The 18,610-nt window shown below is 36.4% G+C and overlaps 4 protein-coding genes across 4 annotated transcripts; 1 reads left to right on the forward strand and 3 right to left on the reverse strand.

The window, feature by feature from the left end:
• Positions 1-330: 330 nt before the first annotated feature.
• Positions 331-2,849, reverse strand: LOC124383862. Its single transcript, XM_046846199.1, has 6 exons — positions 2,775-2,849; positions 2,362-2,664; positions 2,204-2,263; positions 1,826-1,924; positions 1,558-1,607; positions 331-1,339 (listed from the first exon to the last, which is right to left on the reverse strand). The coding sequence occupies exons 1-6, from the start codon at positions 2,821-2,823 to the stop codon at positions 1,268-1,270; spliced, it is 633 nt and encodes a 210-aa protein (XP_046702155.1). The 5' UTR covers positions 2,824-2,849; the 3' UTR covers positions 331-1,267.
• A 635-nt stretch (positions 2,850-3,484) lies between these two features.
• LOC124383861 (mucin-1) lies at positions 3,485-9,417 on the forward strand. Its single transcript, XM_046846198.1, has 7 exons — positions 3,485-3,616; positions 4,062-4,234; positions 4,408-4,472; positions 4,608-4,747; positions 4,937-5,802; positions 6,101-6,238; positions 7,904-9,417. Exons 1-7 carry the CDS (start codon positions 3,574-3,576, stop codon positions 7,958-7,960), a joined length of 1,482 nt encoding a protein of 493 aa, XP_046702154.1. The 5' UTR covers positions 3,485-3,573; the 3' UTR covers positions 7,961-9,417.
• Positions 9,418-12,442: 3,025 nt separating this feature from the next.
• On the reverse strand, positions 12,443-16,014 carry nudt17 (nudix (nucleoside diphosphate linked moiety X)-type motif 17). The gene is made up of 8 exons (XM_046848614.1): positions 15,794-16,014; positions 15,585-15,701; positions 15,174-15,357; positions 14,846-14,871; positions 14,027-14,122; positions 13,709-13,807; positions 13,462-13,598; positions 12,443-13,109 (listed from the first exon to the last, which is right to left on the reverse strand). The coding sequence occupies exons 1-8, from the start codon at positions 15,866-15,868 to the stop codon at positions 12,938-12,940; spliced, it is 906 nt and encodes a 301-aa protein (XP_046704570.1). The 5' UTR covers positions 15,869-16,014; the 3' UTR covers positions 12,443-12,937.
• A 1,003-nt stretch (positions 16,015-17,017) lies between these two features.
• On the reverse strand, positions 17,018-17,986 carry LOC124385331 (nucleoside diphosphate-linked moiety X motif 17-like). The gene is made up of 3 exons (XM_046848615.1): positions 17,762-17,986; positions 17,549-17,665; positions 17,018-17,317 (listed from the first exon to the last, which is right to left on the reverse strand). Exons 1-3 carry the CDS (start codon positions 17,834-17,836, stop codon positions 17,045-17,047), a joined length of 465 nt encoding a protein of 154 aa, XP_046704571.1. The 5' UTR covers positions 17,837-17,986; the 3' UTR covers positions 17,018-17,044.
• Between the last annotated feature and the right edge of the window lie 624 nt (positions 17,987-18,610).

Below are 18,610 nucleotides of genomic sequence, written 5' to 3' on the forward strand. Positions count from 1 at the left end.
TGAATTTATTACTATGGTTCATTCATTTAAAAGCACACACATTCACAAACACTTTCCCTTCTTTCAGTTTAAAGATTTAGAAACAATTACAAAAAAATCAAAATGGCATTTAAAGTCTACCCTTAAGACAGTGTACTTTAGTGACAAATGTATGAAGCAAAATCTGCTGCCTTCTAGTGGGAAACTGGCTGATAGGCCACATCTAAAAAAACAAAAAAAACAAAACAAAACAAAACAAAAAAAAAAAATTATATATATATATATATATATATATATATATATATATATATATATATATATATATATATATATATATATAAATGGCTAAAACCCAGCACAGTTCTTGATTTCCTTCCCAAAACCAAATGGTTCAAATTAGTTGACTTAACTCATATTGTATATGCCAATAGTTCACAAATTGGTATCAAGGGACTGGTAGGAGTGAGTGACACTTATCCAGAAATGATTTATCTGATTTTTTGATAAAACAAACCAGGATTATCAAATGTATTTAGAGTTATTATAAAGTTCTTGCAGTTATTAAACACATTTACTTCTCAACTTAAATAGGTTTAATTGAATGCATTCAGAAATATAAAAAAAACTTTCTGGGTTAATTAATAGGCAAAATGTTAAAATATTAAGCCTACCTGTTGTTTTAAATAACAATTATATTTATATATTAATTTAATTATACTATTAAATTTGAAAATTCTTGGTATATGCTGTATCAGTGTGTGTATGTTGTATATAGTTGTAGGTCACAGGATAAAAATACTTCCAAAGTGCATAATTCTTTTTTTCTTTTGTTTTACAGTTTACAGTAAATCACTAAACTATATTAAATGTATATCATATTCTTTAAATGAACAGGCTGCACTAGCTGTGCTCCAAGACTCAGAGACTCCATACCCTCTAGACTGTTATTTTTTACTTCTGATAAAAGGTTTGTTCTATCTCAGTCAAATTATAAAGAGATTTATAATTACCCACTAAGTGAACTACTGCTGATTAAATACAAATTTGGTGGATGAAGAAAGCAAGAAACATTCCAGGGCATGGGGCTTCTGGCACTGAGTAATGAGAATGAATAACGTTTTAGTTGCAGTGCTGATATTAATACAAATTCGCAAAACTCTAAGTTCATAAAATTAAAAAAATGTAAAAAGTAAATTATGGTGCACAAAACATATAATGTATATGACTATTCAAATGAATTCAAACTTAAAATTAGATTTAACCAAAATAATGTTTACCAATACAAAATTCAGGATTTTAAAACACGCTCATGTCTGCCGGTTATGAACTTCAGAGTAGCATATTGGGTCTCACTGGAGGACTGTGGAGAATGATTGTAGATAAAATTGAAGGGTTTATTTTTACAGTAAAATAAGGTTTAGCAAAAATTATAAAAACATAATTTATACAAAACATGTTGTTCAGCTAATGAACACAAGTACTTAACTGGTTATGTAAAACAATAAATACAATAATAATAATAATAATAATAATAATAATAATATTTTGCCTGTATTTTAATATATAACATTTTCTTACTTGTTGATGTTGCTCTGATACATTACTGTCTCTCTGGTGCATCAAAGTAGCTAAAGAAAATGAACACTTCACTGTAAAAATATTACATGAACAAGAACACTATATATTATAAACACTTATATTTTCCAGATTTCATACCTGAAGAATTTGAAGATATTTTAGAATTATATATACTGTATACCCTGTTGGTTTCAGTCTACCTGTAATCTATATAATATATAATCATTTGTTCATAAAAATATCATGAAATACCATGTTCATGACATACGTCTTTTGTAGAAGGCACATAAGGATAGGATTCCCATGATGATCAGAAGTAAGATCCCTCCTAAAACAGCCAAGGGGATCAAACACTGATGTTCCTTAACTGTAATAAATCATTAAAATACTTTATTAAACAGGTTTATAGTTATATCAACTTATATAAACACTGTTCCTTTGAAAACAACAATACAACAAAAAAAAGGTAATTGGCATAAAAAATTCTCCTTGCTGGGTGAGAAAGAGCGATTCTTAAATGTTACTTAAGTTATTAGAAATCCTTTCAGCCCAAAACAATAGTTCTACTAAAATTAATAGAAAATATATAAAACCTGATTAGAAAATATAATGAACTCATCAAGGTAATAATGGTGAAAAGAAATACCTTGTTGTAAATCTATGTGGTCATAATTGTTCACTTTCTGCCTGCTGGTTATATCTGGAGCTAAAAACAAACAAATAAAAAAAACCCCATGACACCATATTATGTGAAAAATGTAAATAGAAATTGTAAATGAGGATAGATTTATTAAAGATATTTACCCATGACTGTCAGCATTGTTCCATTACCTATATAATCCATACCCTCATTCAGCAGTAAACAGTAAAATGTGCCATTATCTGAAAGACTTGTTTGAATTGTCAGTGAACACAGTATGTCTTGCTGAGCTTTTCTGGTCATGTTCCTGATGCCTGGGAGGTAAAGTGTAAGGCCATTTTCTTCTTGGTGCAAAAGCCATCTAACAGAGACGCACTGACCAAATGCATTTGCGATATCACATATTAATGTGACATTTGTACCAACATCTGCAGTCAAACTGGAGGACTGAATAATTAGCTTTCCACCTTTAACACACATCATGAAAAGGCACAAAAAAATATATATTTTGGATTGATTTAGTACAGAAAATGTAATTTATAGTAATAAAATATATTAGAAAAATAAACTGCCTTACCAGTATACATAAGCTGAAAGAGAAAAACCAGTAAGAAACTGTAGAGCATCTTGTTATCTTGACATCTACTCCTACTTCTACCGATACTAATACTGAAATACAAAAACTGCTCACATTGGCATGTTACCTTCCTACAGTCCTTTAAAAAAGCTTCTCATGTTTTGTGGCCTCAATTCAAAACCACAAAGGGGCTACCTACTTTTGAGTTTTCCGTAGTTGTCTTTGATTGTTAATTATATCACACACATGCATCTTGCTTGTGCTACACATTTTTTATGTATAAAGCCCTAGGTGGGAGACTTTTCTCCTTAAACAGCCTAAGCTTGCACATCATAAAAAGAAAATCTATTGCAGACTTTGACCTTTAATTCTAAATTAAGAGCCATTTGATCATCAATACAACTTATATGAATCACTAGTGGGCAGTACCGAGCATCATACCAGGACAAACTCGAGGTTTAGGAAGTTTACCTTATCTTATTTATGACCTCTTCAAACAATAAAGGAATCTTATACAAAAAATTCCTTCACTCAAAACCAATCTATGTATTTTTATCTTTTTCATACAGAAACACAGTCACATTTATCTTCCCGTGTTAAATAAAGTTTCCGGGTGGATGTGGCCCACTGATTAAGCAGATGGGTCCCACCCCAGTGCCTGCTCAGGTGCTTGAACAATAAAAGGACTGTTCACTCTCTCTGAGGCACTGCATCTGAAGCACTGTTTCATTGAGACAAAAGCTGAGCAGAACAGTTTATAAGATAAAGGATTAGCACTAGTGTGCTTCATTATTAAAAAATGTGTTTTTATTGGATTATTGGGCTCCTAGTGCTTTGGTCAGGTAAGGCATTAATATATATATTTTTTTATGTACAAGGTTGAACAAGATAGCAGGTGGAGAGCTATCAATTTGCAATATTTAAATTTATGAGCAATTACCAGTGAAAACTATGAATTACATTAAAGAAAAATGTTCTTTATATTTAAATTATATTGTTTTGTTTTCCTCTAATAAATTCCACTAGTAAAACTTCTAGCATGAAATGTACTTCTTCTTCTTCTTTTTATTATTATTATTGTTTGTGTTATTATTATTAGAATAGTAGTAGTAGTAGTAGTAGTAGTAGTAGCTTCACTGTCACAGTTATTTCCTATAATCCATTTGTCCCAATGTAAACTCATTTTTAATCTGTTGCACCGTAACATTTAAGTCTTTATTTTTTCACCATTTGGCAGAAAGCTGATTATCTCAAGTAAATATTTTCATTGTATCTATGTTTGGGCAGGTGTTATCACAGCCAGTAATGTCACAGCAGCTCCTGGAGTTGGCACAACAACTTCAAATGAAACCTCTGCCTTTAACATGAGCATCAAAATAACTAACCGCACTTACAACAAATCACTTGAGGACACTGATTCTCATTACTACAAAACACTACGGCAGGATGTTGAGGATTTGGTAAGATGTCTTATTTTCTTTCCAAAAAAAAAAAAAAAAAGACTCAAGAGTTTAAAGAATAATAATTAATTTATGAGTAACATACACTCAAAGAAAAAAATATGTATATGTCTTATGTAATTGCCTTAAATTAATGCTTTTTACTTTCTTTTCTTTTTTTTTTTTTTTTTTAGTTTTCTGAGGTGTATAAATCCACTTCATCAGCTGGGTATCAAAAGATTACAGACATGACTTTCAGGTAAAAAAAAAAAAAAATAATAATAATCTATATAATTACAAGTTTAAATACATTACATAACACTGAAAAATCATGGACATAGCCTGGAGTCCAATATGTACTCTCTTTCACAATGTCTAATTTTATTTTTTTCAGCGAAGGATCTGTGATTGCAAATTCCACAGTGATATTTCAAACTAATCAAACAAGTGGACAGTATGTGAAAATCACCTTTATTGACAATTACAAAAAGCTCCACTCACCATTGCTGACTCTAAACATCAACTATACAGCAGGTAACAGCAGCCACAATATAGTTTCTTATAAGAATTAGTGTTTTTAGACCAATCAGAGTAACCAGTAAGTGATTGAAACTTTAGGGCAATATAAAGTCGTTACATGCTTTAACACTAATACATCCTCAGTAGAATGTCATGCATTAGTGTAACGTTAACTTTAAGTATGTTACTGTCTTCCCCTTGCAGATCAAGAACCTCATTTTGTCTTGCTAAATATGTCTCATCCTATATCTACTACGACTGAATTCTCCACCAGCCCTAACCCCATTCAACATTTGGTTTCTTCAACTTTGGCCTCAACTACCAATAGACTAGACCTCGTAACAGATAGTAATGACACCATTACAACCCCACAATCTCATTCGACCTCTTTCAACAGTGTTTCTGCTTCTCAGACTACTCCGAATATTACCTCAAACAACAGCAGTATAACACTGTCTCCGAGAACCGTCACCTCAACCATGACAGCTTTCAATCATTCATTCATTCCAAATAGCACAAATTCTTCTTCTGGTCCTTCAAACATAACAGTAGATGAAAGCCCATCAGTCATGCTTACTTCCAGTCCTTCAACCACAACATTACATCCAAGCAGCATTTCCACCATATCTGCTTCCAGTTCTTCAACCAGGACCAATCATCCAAGCAGCATTTCCACCATATCTGCTTCCAGTTCTTCAACCAGGACCAATCATCCAAGCAGCATTTCCACCATATCTGCTTCCAGTTCTTCAACCAGGACCAATCATCCAAGCAGCATTTCCACCATATCTGCTTCCAGTTCTTCATCCAGGACAAAAAACCCAGGCAGCATTTCTGGCACAACTGCTTCCAGTTCTTCAACCACAACAGTACATGAAACTAGCAACATTTCAGCAACGCCTGCTCTCAGTTCTTCAGTCAATCCAGGGAAAACCGTAACCCAAAAGCCCACAGAACCTGCAGAGTCTAACACAGTGGCAACAGAGCAGGGTGTGCCAGGTTGGGGCATTGCCATCCTGGTGCTAGCAGCCATCATACTTTTCTTCATGCTTATCCTCCTCATACTGCTGGTGAGCCTCAGATAGACTAAAAATCAAAACATTGAATTTTTTATTTTATTTTTTTTTTACTGTAAAATACTGTAACATTCCACTATGTTTCATCTTGTTCTCTTTGTTACATAGGGAAGCTTTGGTGATTTCTCTTTATATCTATACAAAACATTTTTGTTTTTATTTAATTGTTTTACTTGTATGTAATGCATAATTGTATTGTTCACACCGGTGTACTCGTATTGGAAATGAGACACGGCTGTTGTGTCACTATTGTTCTGCTGTAATGTAAAATAAAGCATGCTCCTCCTCACAGCTGCTGTTTTGGTGCTGTTGGTGGAGACAGCGTGGCTTCATGAAAGTGTCTGATCCTGACCCAACTGGCTATTATAACCCTGACATTCCCATGTACTCCACTCACAGCACGTATGAGTCACACAACGGCAAGTCACTGGTGAGTGAATCTCCATCTACACCTCCATCTATACCTCCATCTAATTTCTGGCTTTAAACCCTTTGCAGAACACAAACTTAAAGGAGCATTCACACCTTCCAGAACCTCTATATATTCTGATAGGTTGCAGTTAAGTGAAGGAACAACCGTTATTGTATTATTATGTACTTAGTGTGATCACTTAGTGATAGTGACATTTTTACATAGAGTGCTGGCAAAAAAATAAAAAAATAAATAACTGACAAAGATCCTTCTAAAAGTCCTGGGTCCTGAGTGAATGTATTCTGGCACTAATTACAAATAAATGTGTGTTCAGTAATGAAATCTCTTTAGACAACTTAAAAACAATAAAACAACAATAAAACAACCCATGGATTAGGTTTGGGACCACTTATTTTAGAATACAGAATAATATTTAATATTTGGGCTATTGATGCAGTAGGAAGCCAAAACTGATTCTATAGAAGTAAAATAGTCAGAACTCATGTGATCATAATTATTTATGACCACACTCAATCGACTCACATAATTCAAAAAATGATCAATTAATTGATGTAAAAAAATAGAATCAGGAACTCCAGGAAACAGTAACTCAGGCAGCATTTATGCTTCTAAATTAATGCAGCTCTGATTACTTGTATTTTACTTTTAGATCTGATTTTGTAATCTAGATTACCCAGCACCTCCTTCACTCACAAGTAGTTACACTTGCATCATATAGACATGACTACATATACCACATACGTATCCTTTGCCGATCAGACACAGAACTGTGAATGTAACAATAGACCCTTGCATGGACTCCCCATGCATCCCCCATCTCCATGTTCATCCAGGCAAAACTGACTGCAGTTACTAAACAGCCCCCTAGTCCCACTTCCCTCCCACCTGTATAGGGCTCTCTTTGTGCCCAGCCAGCTTTGACAGGGAAACCTGAAGCGTGGGAAACTCTACTCCCGCTCTGTGTTTCTCTTTCCAGCAACTGCCCCAGACCTAGCGCTTTATCAGACCTCACACTGCACTGTCTTCATCTACACATAGAAAAAAAAACACTGGCTTTAGACACGCACACACACATACACACATGCACACACACACTTTTATCACTTAATACAATTCATCATTGTGAATAATACAATTCCATGATTCTTTCTGTAGCCTGATTTCTTAAAATGCTTGATCCTAATGTATCAAGACCTTTTTCCCAAAGAGATTAGTAACTGAACTCATTAAGAGAGAAAGGGGGTGTTAAACACAGTGATGTGATACACCGTGATTTGCTTTATACATGAGTCCCATGTACCCCTTTAAGTACAAGTTATGTACCCTTTTAAGAAATTAATTACAGAATGTTTATTTACCCTCCATTATACACATGATATGACAATGTCTAAATGATTGTGCTAGGACTTTGTTTGAAGTCAGTGTAGACTGTTGCTCCATTTCCCTCACACAAAGAGGCCATTGATAGGCATCAATAAGCCTGCATGCTGTCCACACTACAACAAACTCACAGGAGCTCCTGGAGAAGGTGTTTGACCCACTTTTATAAAAAATTTAAATAAAAACATTAAAGTGATTTTATAATGTCAGTGAAATTATTGCAATAATTTTGTCATTTTAGTAAGACAAACACTAATACTCTAACAGAATCTTAATTGACAGGATTCAAACTCAGAGAGACCTAAGAACCAGACTGGAACGATCACGGTGAATAAGTGAACACGCAGGGCTGAAAGTCAAACTTTTCAAACAATGGATGCCATGTCATAATTAACTCCACACGACTCAGCAACATTCAGGTGCTGTCTGGCTCTCCTGCTGGAACTTCCACCTGGCTGACAGTCCATCTATCAAAGTGGCACTACGGAAAAGCTGTACAGTCTGTAGTACCAAATAACCAGCATGGATATGGATACAATATTCAGAATATTATGTGCTGATCTCGGCAATTTCCCCAGCTACAACATTGTGATTGGATAACTGTAATGTTTAAAATGATATATTTACTTTGAAATTGTTTACTGACAGTAAGAACAAATTAATTTTCAAATAAAATAAACAGGACTGCTTTCAATCGGCTAATATCATTGTTATATATCACAAAATTGTATTTCTCCATGTCTATGAGGCTTTATAACAATAAGGATCTATTACAATATATGTTCTTTTGGAGAAAAAAGAAAAGAAACTGTCATTTTATTTAAGTACATTTAATTTAAATATATAAATAAATTTATTTTGCTAATTTAATAAGAGATGTGTTCAGTTAAACAGGGTTGAATGGTGGCAGGTTTAGAGATAATAAGCTGTGCTAGTGTCCAGATCACCTCAGCCCCCCAGGGTCATTGCTTCCTGGGGCTATTGTGCTAATAAAAAGGTTTCTTTGTATGAATCGGAGCAGCTCAGAGATTCCCCTGCAAGTCTCAAAGGAAAGAAGAAGGAAAAAGAAAGAGAATGGTGATAGATGGACCTTCAGTGCTCTTAGTCCAGTGGAACTGGTCTCTGAAATACTGTGGCTGTTCTTTATAAAAAAAAAAAAAAAAAAAAACACGAAGTGAATCAGGTAACAGGTGACATCTAAGAGGAAACCCAGTCTTCTAAGTTTTGTACAGTCAAATGAATTTGGTGACTTATTCCATATCTCTGCTTACACCCAGAAATATTCAAGCCAGGTGGGGCTGAAATTGATAAACATTCACCAACAACAAAATGATTGAACACACTTGTATGATATTGAAACAATTTAAAAGTCATTTCAGGCATTACTCATTGGTTGTATGCATAGTGCACAGAGGTCACCAACGTTCTGCAGAGTCAATAGCTACAGATCTCCAAACTTCATGTGGCCTTTAGATTAGCTCAAGAACAGTGCGTAAAGAGCTTCATTGAATGGGTTTCCATAGTCAAGCAACTGCATCCAAGTCATACATAACCAAGTGCAATGCAAAGCATCGGATGCTGTGGTGTAAAGCACGCCGCCACTGGACTATAGAGCAGTGGAAACGTGTTCTCTGGAGTGACGAATCACGCTTCTGGCAATCTGATGGACGAGTCTGGGTTTGGCGGCTGCCAGGAGAACAGTACTTGTCTGACTGCATTGTACCAAGTGTAAAGTTTGGCGGAGGGGGGCTTATGATGTGAAAAATAGGTCCATGTCCACTGTGAGAGACATAATCAAAAAAAAAAAAAATCCAGGAATCACAATATATGATTTTTAAACTATTTATTTGTATGATACAGCTGCAAATAAGTATTTGAACACCTGTCTATCAGCTAGAATTCTAACCCTTAAAGACCTGTTAGTCTGCCTTTAAAATGTCCACCTCCACTACATTTATTATCCTAAATTAGATGCACCTGTTTGAGGTCGTTAGCTGCATAAAGACACCTGTCCACTCCATACAATCAGTAAGAATCCAACTACTAACATGGCCAAGACCAAAGAGCTGTCCAAAGACACTAGAGACAAAATTGTACACCTCCACAAGGCTGGAAAGGGCTACGGGGAAATTGCCAAGCAGCTTGGTGAAAAAAGGTCCACTGTTGGAGCAATCAGTAGAAAATGGAAGAAGTTAAACATGACTGTCAATCTCCCTCGGACTGGGGCTCCATGCAAGATCTCACCTCGTGGGGTTTTAATGAACCTAAGGAAGGTGAAAAATCAGCCCAGAATTACACGGGAGGAGCTGGTCAATGACCTGAAAAGAGCTGGGACCACCGTTTCCAAGGTTACTGTTGGTAATACACTAAGACGTCATGGTTTGAAATCATGCATGGCACGGAAGGTTTCCCTGCTTAAACCAGCACATGTCCAGGCACGTCTTAAGTTTGCCAATGACCACTTGGATGATCCAAAAGAGTCATGGGAGAAAGTCATGTGGTCAGATGAGACCAAAATAGAACTTTTGGGTCATAATTCCACTAAACGTGTTTGGAGGAAGAAGAATGATGAGTACCATCCAAGAACACCATCCCTACTGTGAAGCATAGGGGTGGTAGCATCATGCTTTGGGGGTGTTTTTCTGCACATGGGACAGGGCGACTGCACTGTATTAAGGAGAGGATGACCGGGGCCATGTATTGCGGGATTTTGGGGAACAACCTCCTTCCCTCAGTTAAAGCATTGAAGATGGGTCGAGGCTGGGTCTTCCAACATGACAATGACCCGAAGCACACAGCCAGGATAACCAAGGAGTGGCTCTGTAAGAAGCATATCAAGGTTCTGGCATGGCCTAGCCAGTCTCCAGACCTAAGCCCAATAGAGAATCTTTGGAGGGAGCTCAAACTCCATGTTTCTCAGCGACAGGCCAGAAACCTGACTGATCTAGAGAAGATCTGTGTGGAGGAGTGGGCCAAAATCCCTCCTGCAGTGTGTGCAAACCTGGTGAAAAACTACAGGAAACGTTTGACCTCTGTAATTGCAAACAAAGGCTACTGTACCAAATATTAACATTGACTTTCTCAGGTGTTCAAATACTTATTTGCAGCTGTATAATTATTTTTTTTAGATTATGTCTCTTACAGTGGACATGCACCTACGATGACAATTTCAGACCCCTCCATCATTTCTAAGTGGGAGAACTTGCAAAATAGCAGGGTGTTCAAATACTTATTTTCCTCGCTGTATATATATATATATATATATATATATATATATATATATATATATATATATATATATATACACTTAAGTAGATTTTTTTTCTGATATCAGTACTTTTACAACACAATTTATTTTTACTTTTTACTTTCACTCATTACATTTTTACACAAAACATCTTTACGTTCTACTTTTTACATTTTCAAAACAAGCTCGTTACTTCAGTTTTAATCTATTCGGTGAAATGTCAATATTTTTTTTCTTCTCACTGCGTGCCATTTTTAGCCCATCAAACTAATATTTTTTATCTACCACTGGTGTATTTTTTCCTGGTTATCACACACCACAGATGTAAATTAGTTTATGAAGCAAACAATGCACAGGCAGAAGGTAACAAGAAGTCTGGGGTAAATGTGGATGAGACAGAGAGAGTCAGTGATGTAAACATGATACATTCATTAGGTAAACATTTTTTAATTACTAATTACTTAATTACTAATTAGTATTTCTTAATTACTTTACTCGTATATAAAAAATAAACACCACAAAAAAAAAATTATCAGAATCACAATCCACAGTGGTGCACACAATTTACCCTCTGGGGGGTCGACAAACGCGCCAGCGTCTTTTGTGTTTTATTTCAGCCCCCCTCCCCCCATATTACAGATTCCTTAATAGTACAGATAAGAGCAATACATCATTCGAATCTGTAAAGGGTCTGCTTTCATTTGTATACACTCATAATAACAACAAAATGCTGTGCTTTTATGAAACAACGAAAACAAACGCTTTCTGCCGTCTTTGTCCTTTCTTCACAAACACATATATAAAACAACCTGTATCTCAGTAACTACTTGCCTCAAAGACATAATAAATTGTGGATAGAAAGTTTGAAATGTCTACTTTTAAACCAATTCAAATCGAAAAAACATATTCTCTGATTATGTAATCCGTATAAGAGTTAAAGAGGTAGTTTCTCCGGTATCACCTCATTAATCGTCTGTGTGGAAACATAGCAAAGGTTCTGTTTGGTGTCCTGAAGATTTACGTAATTTAAAGCACCATAATTACTTTAAAACTTTGACAAGATAATTTTGTCTTCATGCTCTATGTTGAGTTTTGGGTTTCACTAATAATAAACATACATTTCCATAAAGGATCCATATTTGTTTATGCCCATGCTGATTTCAGTATTAAAAACGTAAAAAGTATTAATTTAGGGTACATTTAGAACAGATGAAAATGTGCGATTAAGTTGCGATTAATCGTGAGTTAACTCATGACAATCATGCACTTAATTGCGATTAAATATTTTAATAGATTGACGGCCCTAATATTAATATGATGCGAGGTCCAGTTAACAGTGTGACACTAAAACGGGTAGTAGTAATGACTTTTTACCTAAGTACGTCAGAGCTCATACTTCTTTAATTTGAGATATATGCGTGTGCGTGTATGTGTGTAGAAAGAGAGAGTCTTTTTTTCTGAGGCAATGTTTTTTTTGTATAAATGCTGCTACAAACAAATGAATAGAATTAATCTACCAATGATTGTTTTAGCAAATATTAGAGTTTCACATTCTGAATGAAACACTGCTCAAGTGTGATTTAAGTGCGATTTATAAGATCAGAACAAATCAGCACTGTTATTGTTCAACAAGAAAAAGACCACACCTAATAAGACAACTTGTGACGATGGCTTATGTAAGACTCGCTGTGACATGCTCAGGGTGCACTGTGCGTTAGAATGAGTTTACGAGTGTAATGAGTTTCATAATTTAATGTAAAAAACAATAGAAGAATATTTTAAACATAAAAATAACTTAATAAATGTCATCAGCCTGTGTGTCTGAGTAAAAACCTCACATTTCAGGCAGATGTATAAAGAGTCTTTAGTGCCCCCTTGTGGCTGGCAAACATTTCAAGTTTAATTAAATGAACAAAAATCTTAAAAAAACAATAACAATAACAAAGATGCATATCGAATACAATCATCATCTTTTTGATGGCACTTAAAATAAATATCCTCAGTGAATTATGAAGGTAATGTATTGGGTGTTGGTTTGGCCCAAGATTGGGAAAGCAAGACTCTTGTTGTTAGCCCCTCTCACAGCTGGCTCCCAAAGTACTCAGCCAAAGCTCTAAGGCATACTTGGTTCCAGTGCTGACCCGCTCGACATCCTCACCATCAGCCGGAGCCCGGTTACAGAAAACCGACACAGGCAGTGCCATCTCAATCAGCTCGCCTTCAGGAGACACCTCAGTAACACTGCCACATACAACACCACAGCATCACAAGCATTAGCAGTGTCCCTGATAATAAAAAAATGGTTCTCTTGTTATTAAAACTAAAGTTGGATGGCTGAGACAGACCCTAAAATAACCCTGTGTCCAAAGTGACTGGAGACTATGAGGCACTAATCAGGCCGTCAAACACTGATCGGGTTGACAAATCTATGCATATGAATGATCAGAATTTTCACACAAAAACATGTGTTGAACTGTTCACCTGTGTACTGCAGGTTTCTGTAATATTAATACTGTGCAAACTGAAATAAATGTATTTGTAAGGTATGTACTTGGAAAGCACACTTCAAATTAGAAACAGAACATCTAAATACCTGACAGACTGAGGAAGATCAGCAGGAATATGCAAAGACGTTTCCTCCCCATCCATAGCAGATACGATCGCCCTGACCAGTTCTGCATCAACCCACACACACGCACTCACCTCAGCAGGCTCTGGTCTTATGGAGGACTAATAAGAAAAGAAGGGGTAGGTTCAGGTTATATGATTCTTCTATAACCGATGTAATTACTTTTTTTTTGCTGTATATAGCTGAGCCTTGATGGCAAGGGCTGCAATACCTGTAGCTGCAGGTGTGTATAGTTACTGCAAAGCAGCATGTAAGTGACAATGTGATGTCTCTGGGGCAGTCCTCTGGACAGCATTGGTGGGTAAACAGACTGGGGAAAAAAGTCCACAGTTATAGACAAAACCCCAACTGAAAATGACCACTTTGGACATCATCTACTGAATGATAAATCCTAGGTTAGAAAAGCAAACAATATAGATAAAAGATACAGTTTGACAGAAACATTGCATTTTCCATTAGTATTTTAGAAAGCCATTTTTTATTTAGTGATGTTTGCTTTTTTTGGCCCATTGTATCTACATGAGCTCACCTCCCAGAGGCCGAGCAGTTGAGAGGAGGAGATGTCCTCAGGGTCCAGTTTAAGTCCGGTTTCCTCCTTCAGCTCCCGAAGGCCTGCATCCAACAACTAATGGAAAACAATTGAAAAGAAGATTGTTCTTAATGTCTACAAGATGCACCCTGTGATCTGACCTTCTTTTTTATTTTTATTAATGAGCCTCTAGTTGGTCTGCACAAGTAATACATTAGCAAAGGTTGATTAAAGTAAATATAAGAAACCAAAAACATGCTGTCCACTTCAGAATTGTTGGCACTCATCATGGAAATGCAATGATTAACACATGTATTTACACCCATGGGCATGTGTAAGTTCAATCTGAATCTTTTATTTTCAAACATAAATATTATATTATGAAAAACACTGGTTCCAAAATGATCCACATTCTTACAAAAAGTATTTTGCAAAAACAGTAGAACATTTTAAGACTCTTTATATTGACTGTTGATTTGAATGGAACCTCGAGGTCAGTGTTTTTAAAGAGTGGTGAGTAGTAGAACAAATATTTCACAATCCTCAGAGGCATTTCCCTCACTTCTTTCTCATTACTTCTTTGACATGTATCACAATACACAATTTTTCTAGCAGTACAGTTTTGTTTTGCCTTTAACGATAACCTGTTCAATGATTCAGATTTCTCTGAGTGCTGAACTTTCTGGGGCTTCTTTAATGTAAATCATTTAATGTTTAAGTGGTTGGCTAAAACTATAACCTTTGTTTCAGTCTTTGCTACGCTACTTGTAACTTTATTCAAATATTTATATGTTGAGTTGACTGTAGCTGAAATTGTACCTTTTCGTTCAGTTCCACATGACCACCTGCAGAATACAAGAACAGCATTTAGTCTACAATCATGACTGCGTTGGCTTTGTCAACAATCTGAAATCCATACGTGGTGAAATCACCAAGGCTCCTTTTTTAAGAAGCATCTGAAAATGGCTCAACAGTCAGCAGATTTTAATTTTACAGTTTAGCTCACAAAGTTGATAAAGCTTGAGCATGCACAAACAGGGCATTTAATTTGTTATGTCCTAAAACTGCAGTTTAGTAATACTCTTAGGAATTAAAAAAACAAACAAACAAAAACAACAGTCTGCAGTCTCAGCAACAACATCCTCACCAGGTGGGACCCACACATTGGGAAAAATCCTCAGGGCATGAGCTCGCCTGGTCAGCAACAGCCTCTGATTGGCTGACTGGAGCAGAATGGCCACGCCCACATCCACCCCTCTCTGGAGCGTGTCTTGAGGAATCGACTCCGCCTCTGAGGTAGAGAGCAATTTGATTGGGCAGAACGGCGCCCTCTAGAGGTAGAAAGTGAGTTTTATCCACAAGCATAACGAAAACTGGCACAGAGGCCTTATAATCCGCATGTCTAAATATTATTCAGCATATCGTTATAGTTTTGCCAAACTTTATTTCTGAACAATTTAACATGCAGCCTGGCACACTCTTAAAGCGGTGTTTCAATGAATGAACGATGACTATTGTTTTTTCGTCAATGATGACGTAACCCCTGATGACGTCTGACCTTAAGAGGCACTCCCCTCTCCTGTGTTCCCTCGCACAGGATAAATCGGTTGTTTTCCAGGGAGCAGTTCACAGTAGTGTGGTCATCAGCACGTCCCACAAAATGTCCAGTAATACTCTAGAAAAATTTAATAAATCAATCAAAACAAGAGTCAAACCGATTGTATAAATGTTTAAGTGTACAGAGGCAGCAGCTTTTATTTAACTGACCTGAACAAACTGGGCACAGTGTGGGGCTGCGCTCTCTTTAGATAAATGCACCAATATTCTTCGTACTTTCTCCATCGTCAATATAAAGAATCAGTAACATTAAGTCACAAACCTGGCAAAAATAAGTGTCAATGTAAATTGGCTGCCAAACTAAACTATGCCTAAATCCAGTGTCGCAGTAGCGACTATCATTTTACTCCAAAATGGCGGCCATTTTTTCAAAATAAAAGTTACGAACAGCACATCAACACATCACTGTGTTTAAAATGGCATCCCACTCACCACCACATAAGTGTTCTAGTTCTAGTAATAATTTTAGGTAGTGGTAGCTTAGTGGTTGGTGTTGGACTTCTAATTGTGAGTTTAAATCCCAGCACCACCAAACTGCTACTGCTAGGATTTTGGGTAAGGCCCTTAACCCCTAACTGCTCAAGTTGTATAAATGAAATAATAGTAAATCACTCTGAATTAGGCCCAAATAGCCTAAATGAAATTGTTCTAATTATATAATTATTAAAGAAAATTATTTTATAGCCATCATCACCCTGTGACACTTGTCATGTATCAAATGTAAACCTATGTAACCAGGATTAAACCAAGCATTTGTGACTATACCAAACACTTAATCTACTCCTTACATTTATACAATTTCTGAGAATTGTGGAATAGAGGTGCCCCTCAAATGAAATTATAAAATGCAGTGCAATACAGGTGAAAAAACTTTGTTTTACATTTACACCTTATGGGGTTACATGTGCACTGGATATTCTTCAATACCGGTGTTTCTAAAAACCTCTTACTGATTAACTTCTCAATCCTACCTCCTTTAGCTCTCTTCATCCAGGAAAAAGGAGGTTTCGGGAGTGTAAATACACAGGTTTTCTAAACACACGTATTTTGTTGATGTACCGCATGACATAAGCCTACAGTATTAATGAACCACCTTTTCTTGCATCTTTCCTTTGATGCCTGAACCAGTGATCTTAAGCAACTAGGATGAGAAGTTGGAGGCACAATTTAACTCTAAAGAACCACCCTATTTTTTCAGACTAGAAAATGGCAGAACCTAAAAATTGTGCACTAGATGGTGAGTGAATAGGTTATAGTTTCAGGCACAGCTTGTGACGTTGATGAGGCAGGTAGAGACATTGGAGTATTTGCCATCACACTGCATACTTTATTTGAACAGTTTAGCTCACAAAGTTGATAAAGCTTGAGCATGCACAAACAGGGCATTTAATTTGTTATGTCCTAAAACTGCAGTTTAGTAATACTCTTAGGAATTAAAAAAACAAACAAACAAAAACAACAGTCTGCAGTCTCAGCAACAACATCCTCACCAGGTGGGACCCACACATTGGGAAAAATCCTCAGGGCATGAGCTCGCCTGGTCAGCAACAGCCTCTGATTGGCTGACTGGAGCAGAATGGCCACGCCCACATCCACCCCTCTCTGGAGCGTGTCTTGAGGAATCGACTCCGCCTCTGAGGTAGAGAGCAATTTGATTGGGCAGAACGGCGCCCTCTAGAGGTAGAAAGTGAGTTTTATCCACAAGCATAACGAAAACTGGCACAGAGGCCTTATAATCCGCATGTCTAAATATTATTCAGCATATCGTTAGCTATAGTTTTGCCAAACTTTATTTCTGAACAATTTAACATGCAGCCTGGCACACTCTTAAAGCGGTGTTTTAATGAATGAACGATGACTATTGTTTTTTCGTCAATGATGACGTAACCCCTGATGACGTCTGACCTTAAGAGGCACTCCCCTCTCCTGTGTTCCCTCGCACAGGATAAATCGGTTGTTTTCCAGGGAGCAGTTCACAGTAGTGTGGTCATCAGCACGTCCCACAAAATGTCCAGTAATACTCTAGAAAAATTTAATAAATCAATCAATCAAAACAAGAGTCAAACCGATTGTATAAATGTTTAAGTGTACAGAGGCAGCAGCTTTTATTTAACTGACCTGAACAAACTGGGCACAGTGTGGGGCTGCGCTCTCTTTAGATAAATGCACCAATATTCTTCGTACTTTCTCCATCGTCAATATAAAGAATCAGTAACATTAAGTCACAAACCTGGCAAAAATAAGTGTCAATGTAAATTGGCTGCCAAACTAAACTATGCCTAAATCCAGTGTCGCAGTAGCGACTATCATTTTACTCCAAAATGGCGGCCATTTTTTCAAAATAAAAGTTACGAACAGCACATCAACACATCACTGTGTTTAAAATGGCATCCCACTCACCACCACATAAGTGTTCTAGTTCTAGTAATAATTTTAGGTAGTGGTAGCTTAGTGGTTGGTGTTGGAATTCTAATTGTGAGTTTAAATCCCAGCACCACCAAACTGCTACTGCTAGGATTTTGGGTAAGGCCCTTAACCCCTAACTGCTCAAGTTGTATAAATGAAATAATAGTAAATCACTCTGAATTAGGCCCAAATAGCCTAAATGAAATTGTTCTAATTATTTAATTATTAAAGAAAATTATTTTATAGCCATCATCACCCTGTGACACTTGTATCAAATGTATCAAATGTAAACCTATGTAACCAGGATTAAACCAAGCATTTGTGACTATACCAAACACTTAATCTACTCCTTACATTTATACAATTTCTGAGAATTGTGGAATAGAGGTGCCCCTCAAATGAAATTATAAAATGCAGTGCAATACAGGTGAAAAAACTTTGTTTTACATTTACACCTTATGGGGTTACATGTGCACTGGATATTCTTCAATACCGGTGTTTCTAAAAACCTCTTACTGATTAACTTCTCAATCCTACCTCCTTTAGCTCTCTTCATCCAGG

This window comes from Silurus meridionalis, chromosome 4, assembly GCF_014805685.1.
Source record: "Silurus meridionalis isolate SWU-2019-XX chromosome 4, ASM1480568v1, whole genome shotgun sequence".
Lineage (NCBI taxonomy): Eukaryota > Metazoa > Chordata > Actinopteri > Siluriformes > Siluridae > Silurus > Silurus meridionalis.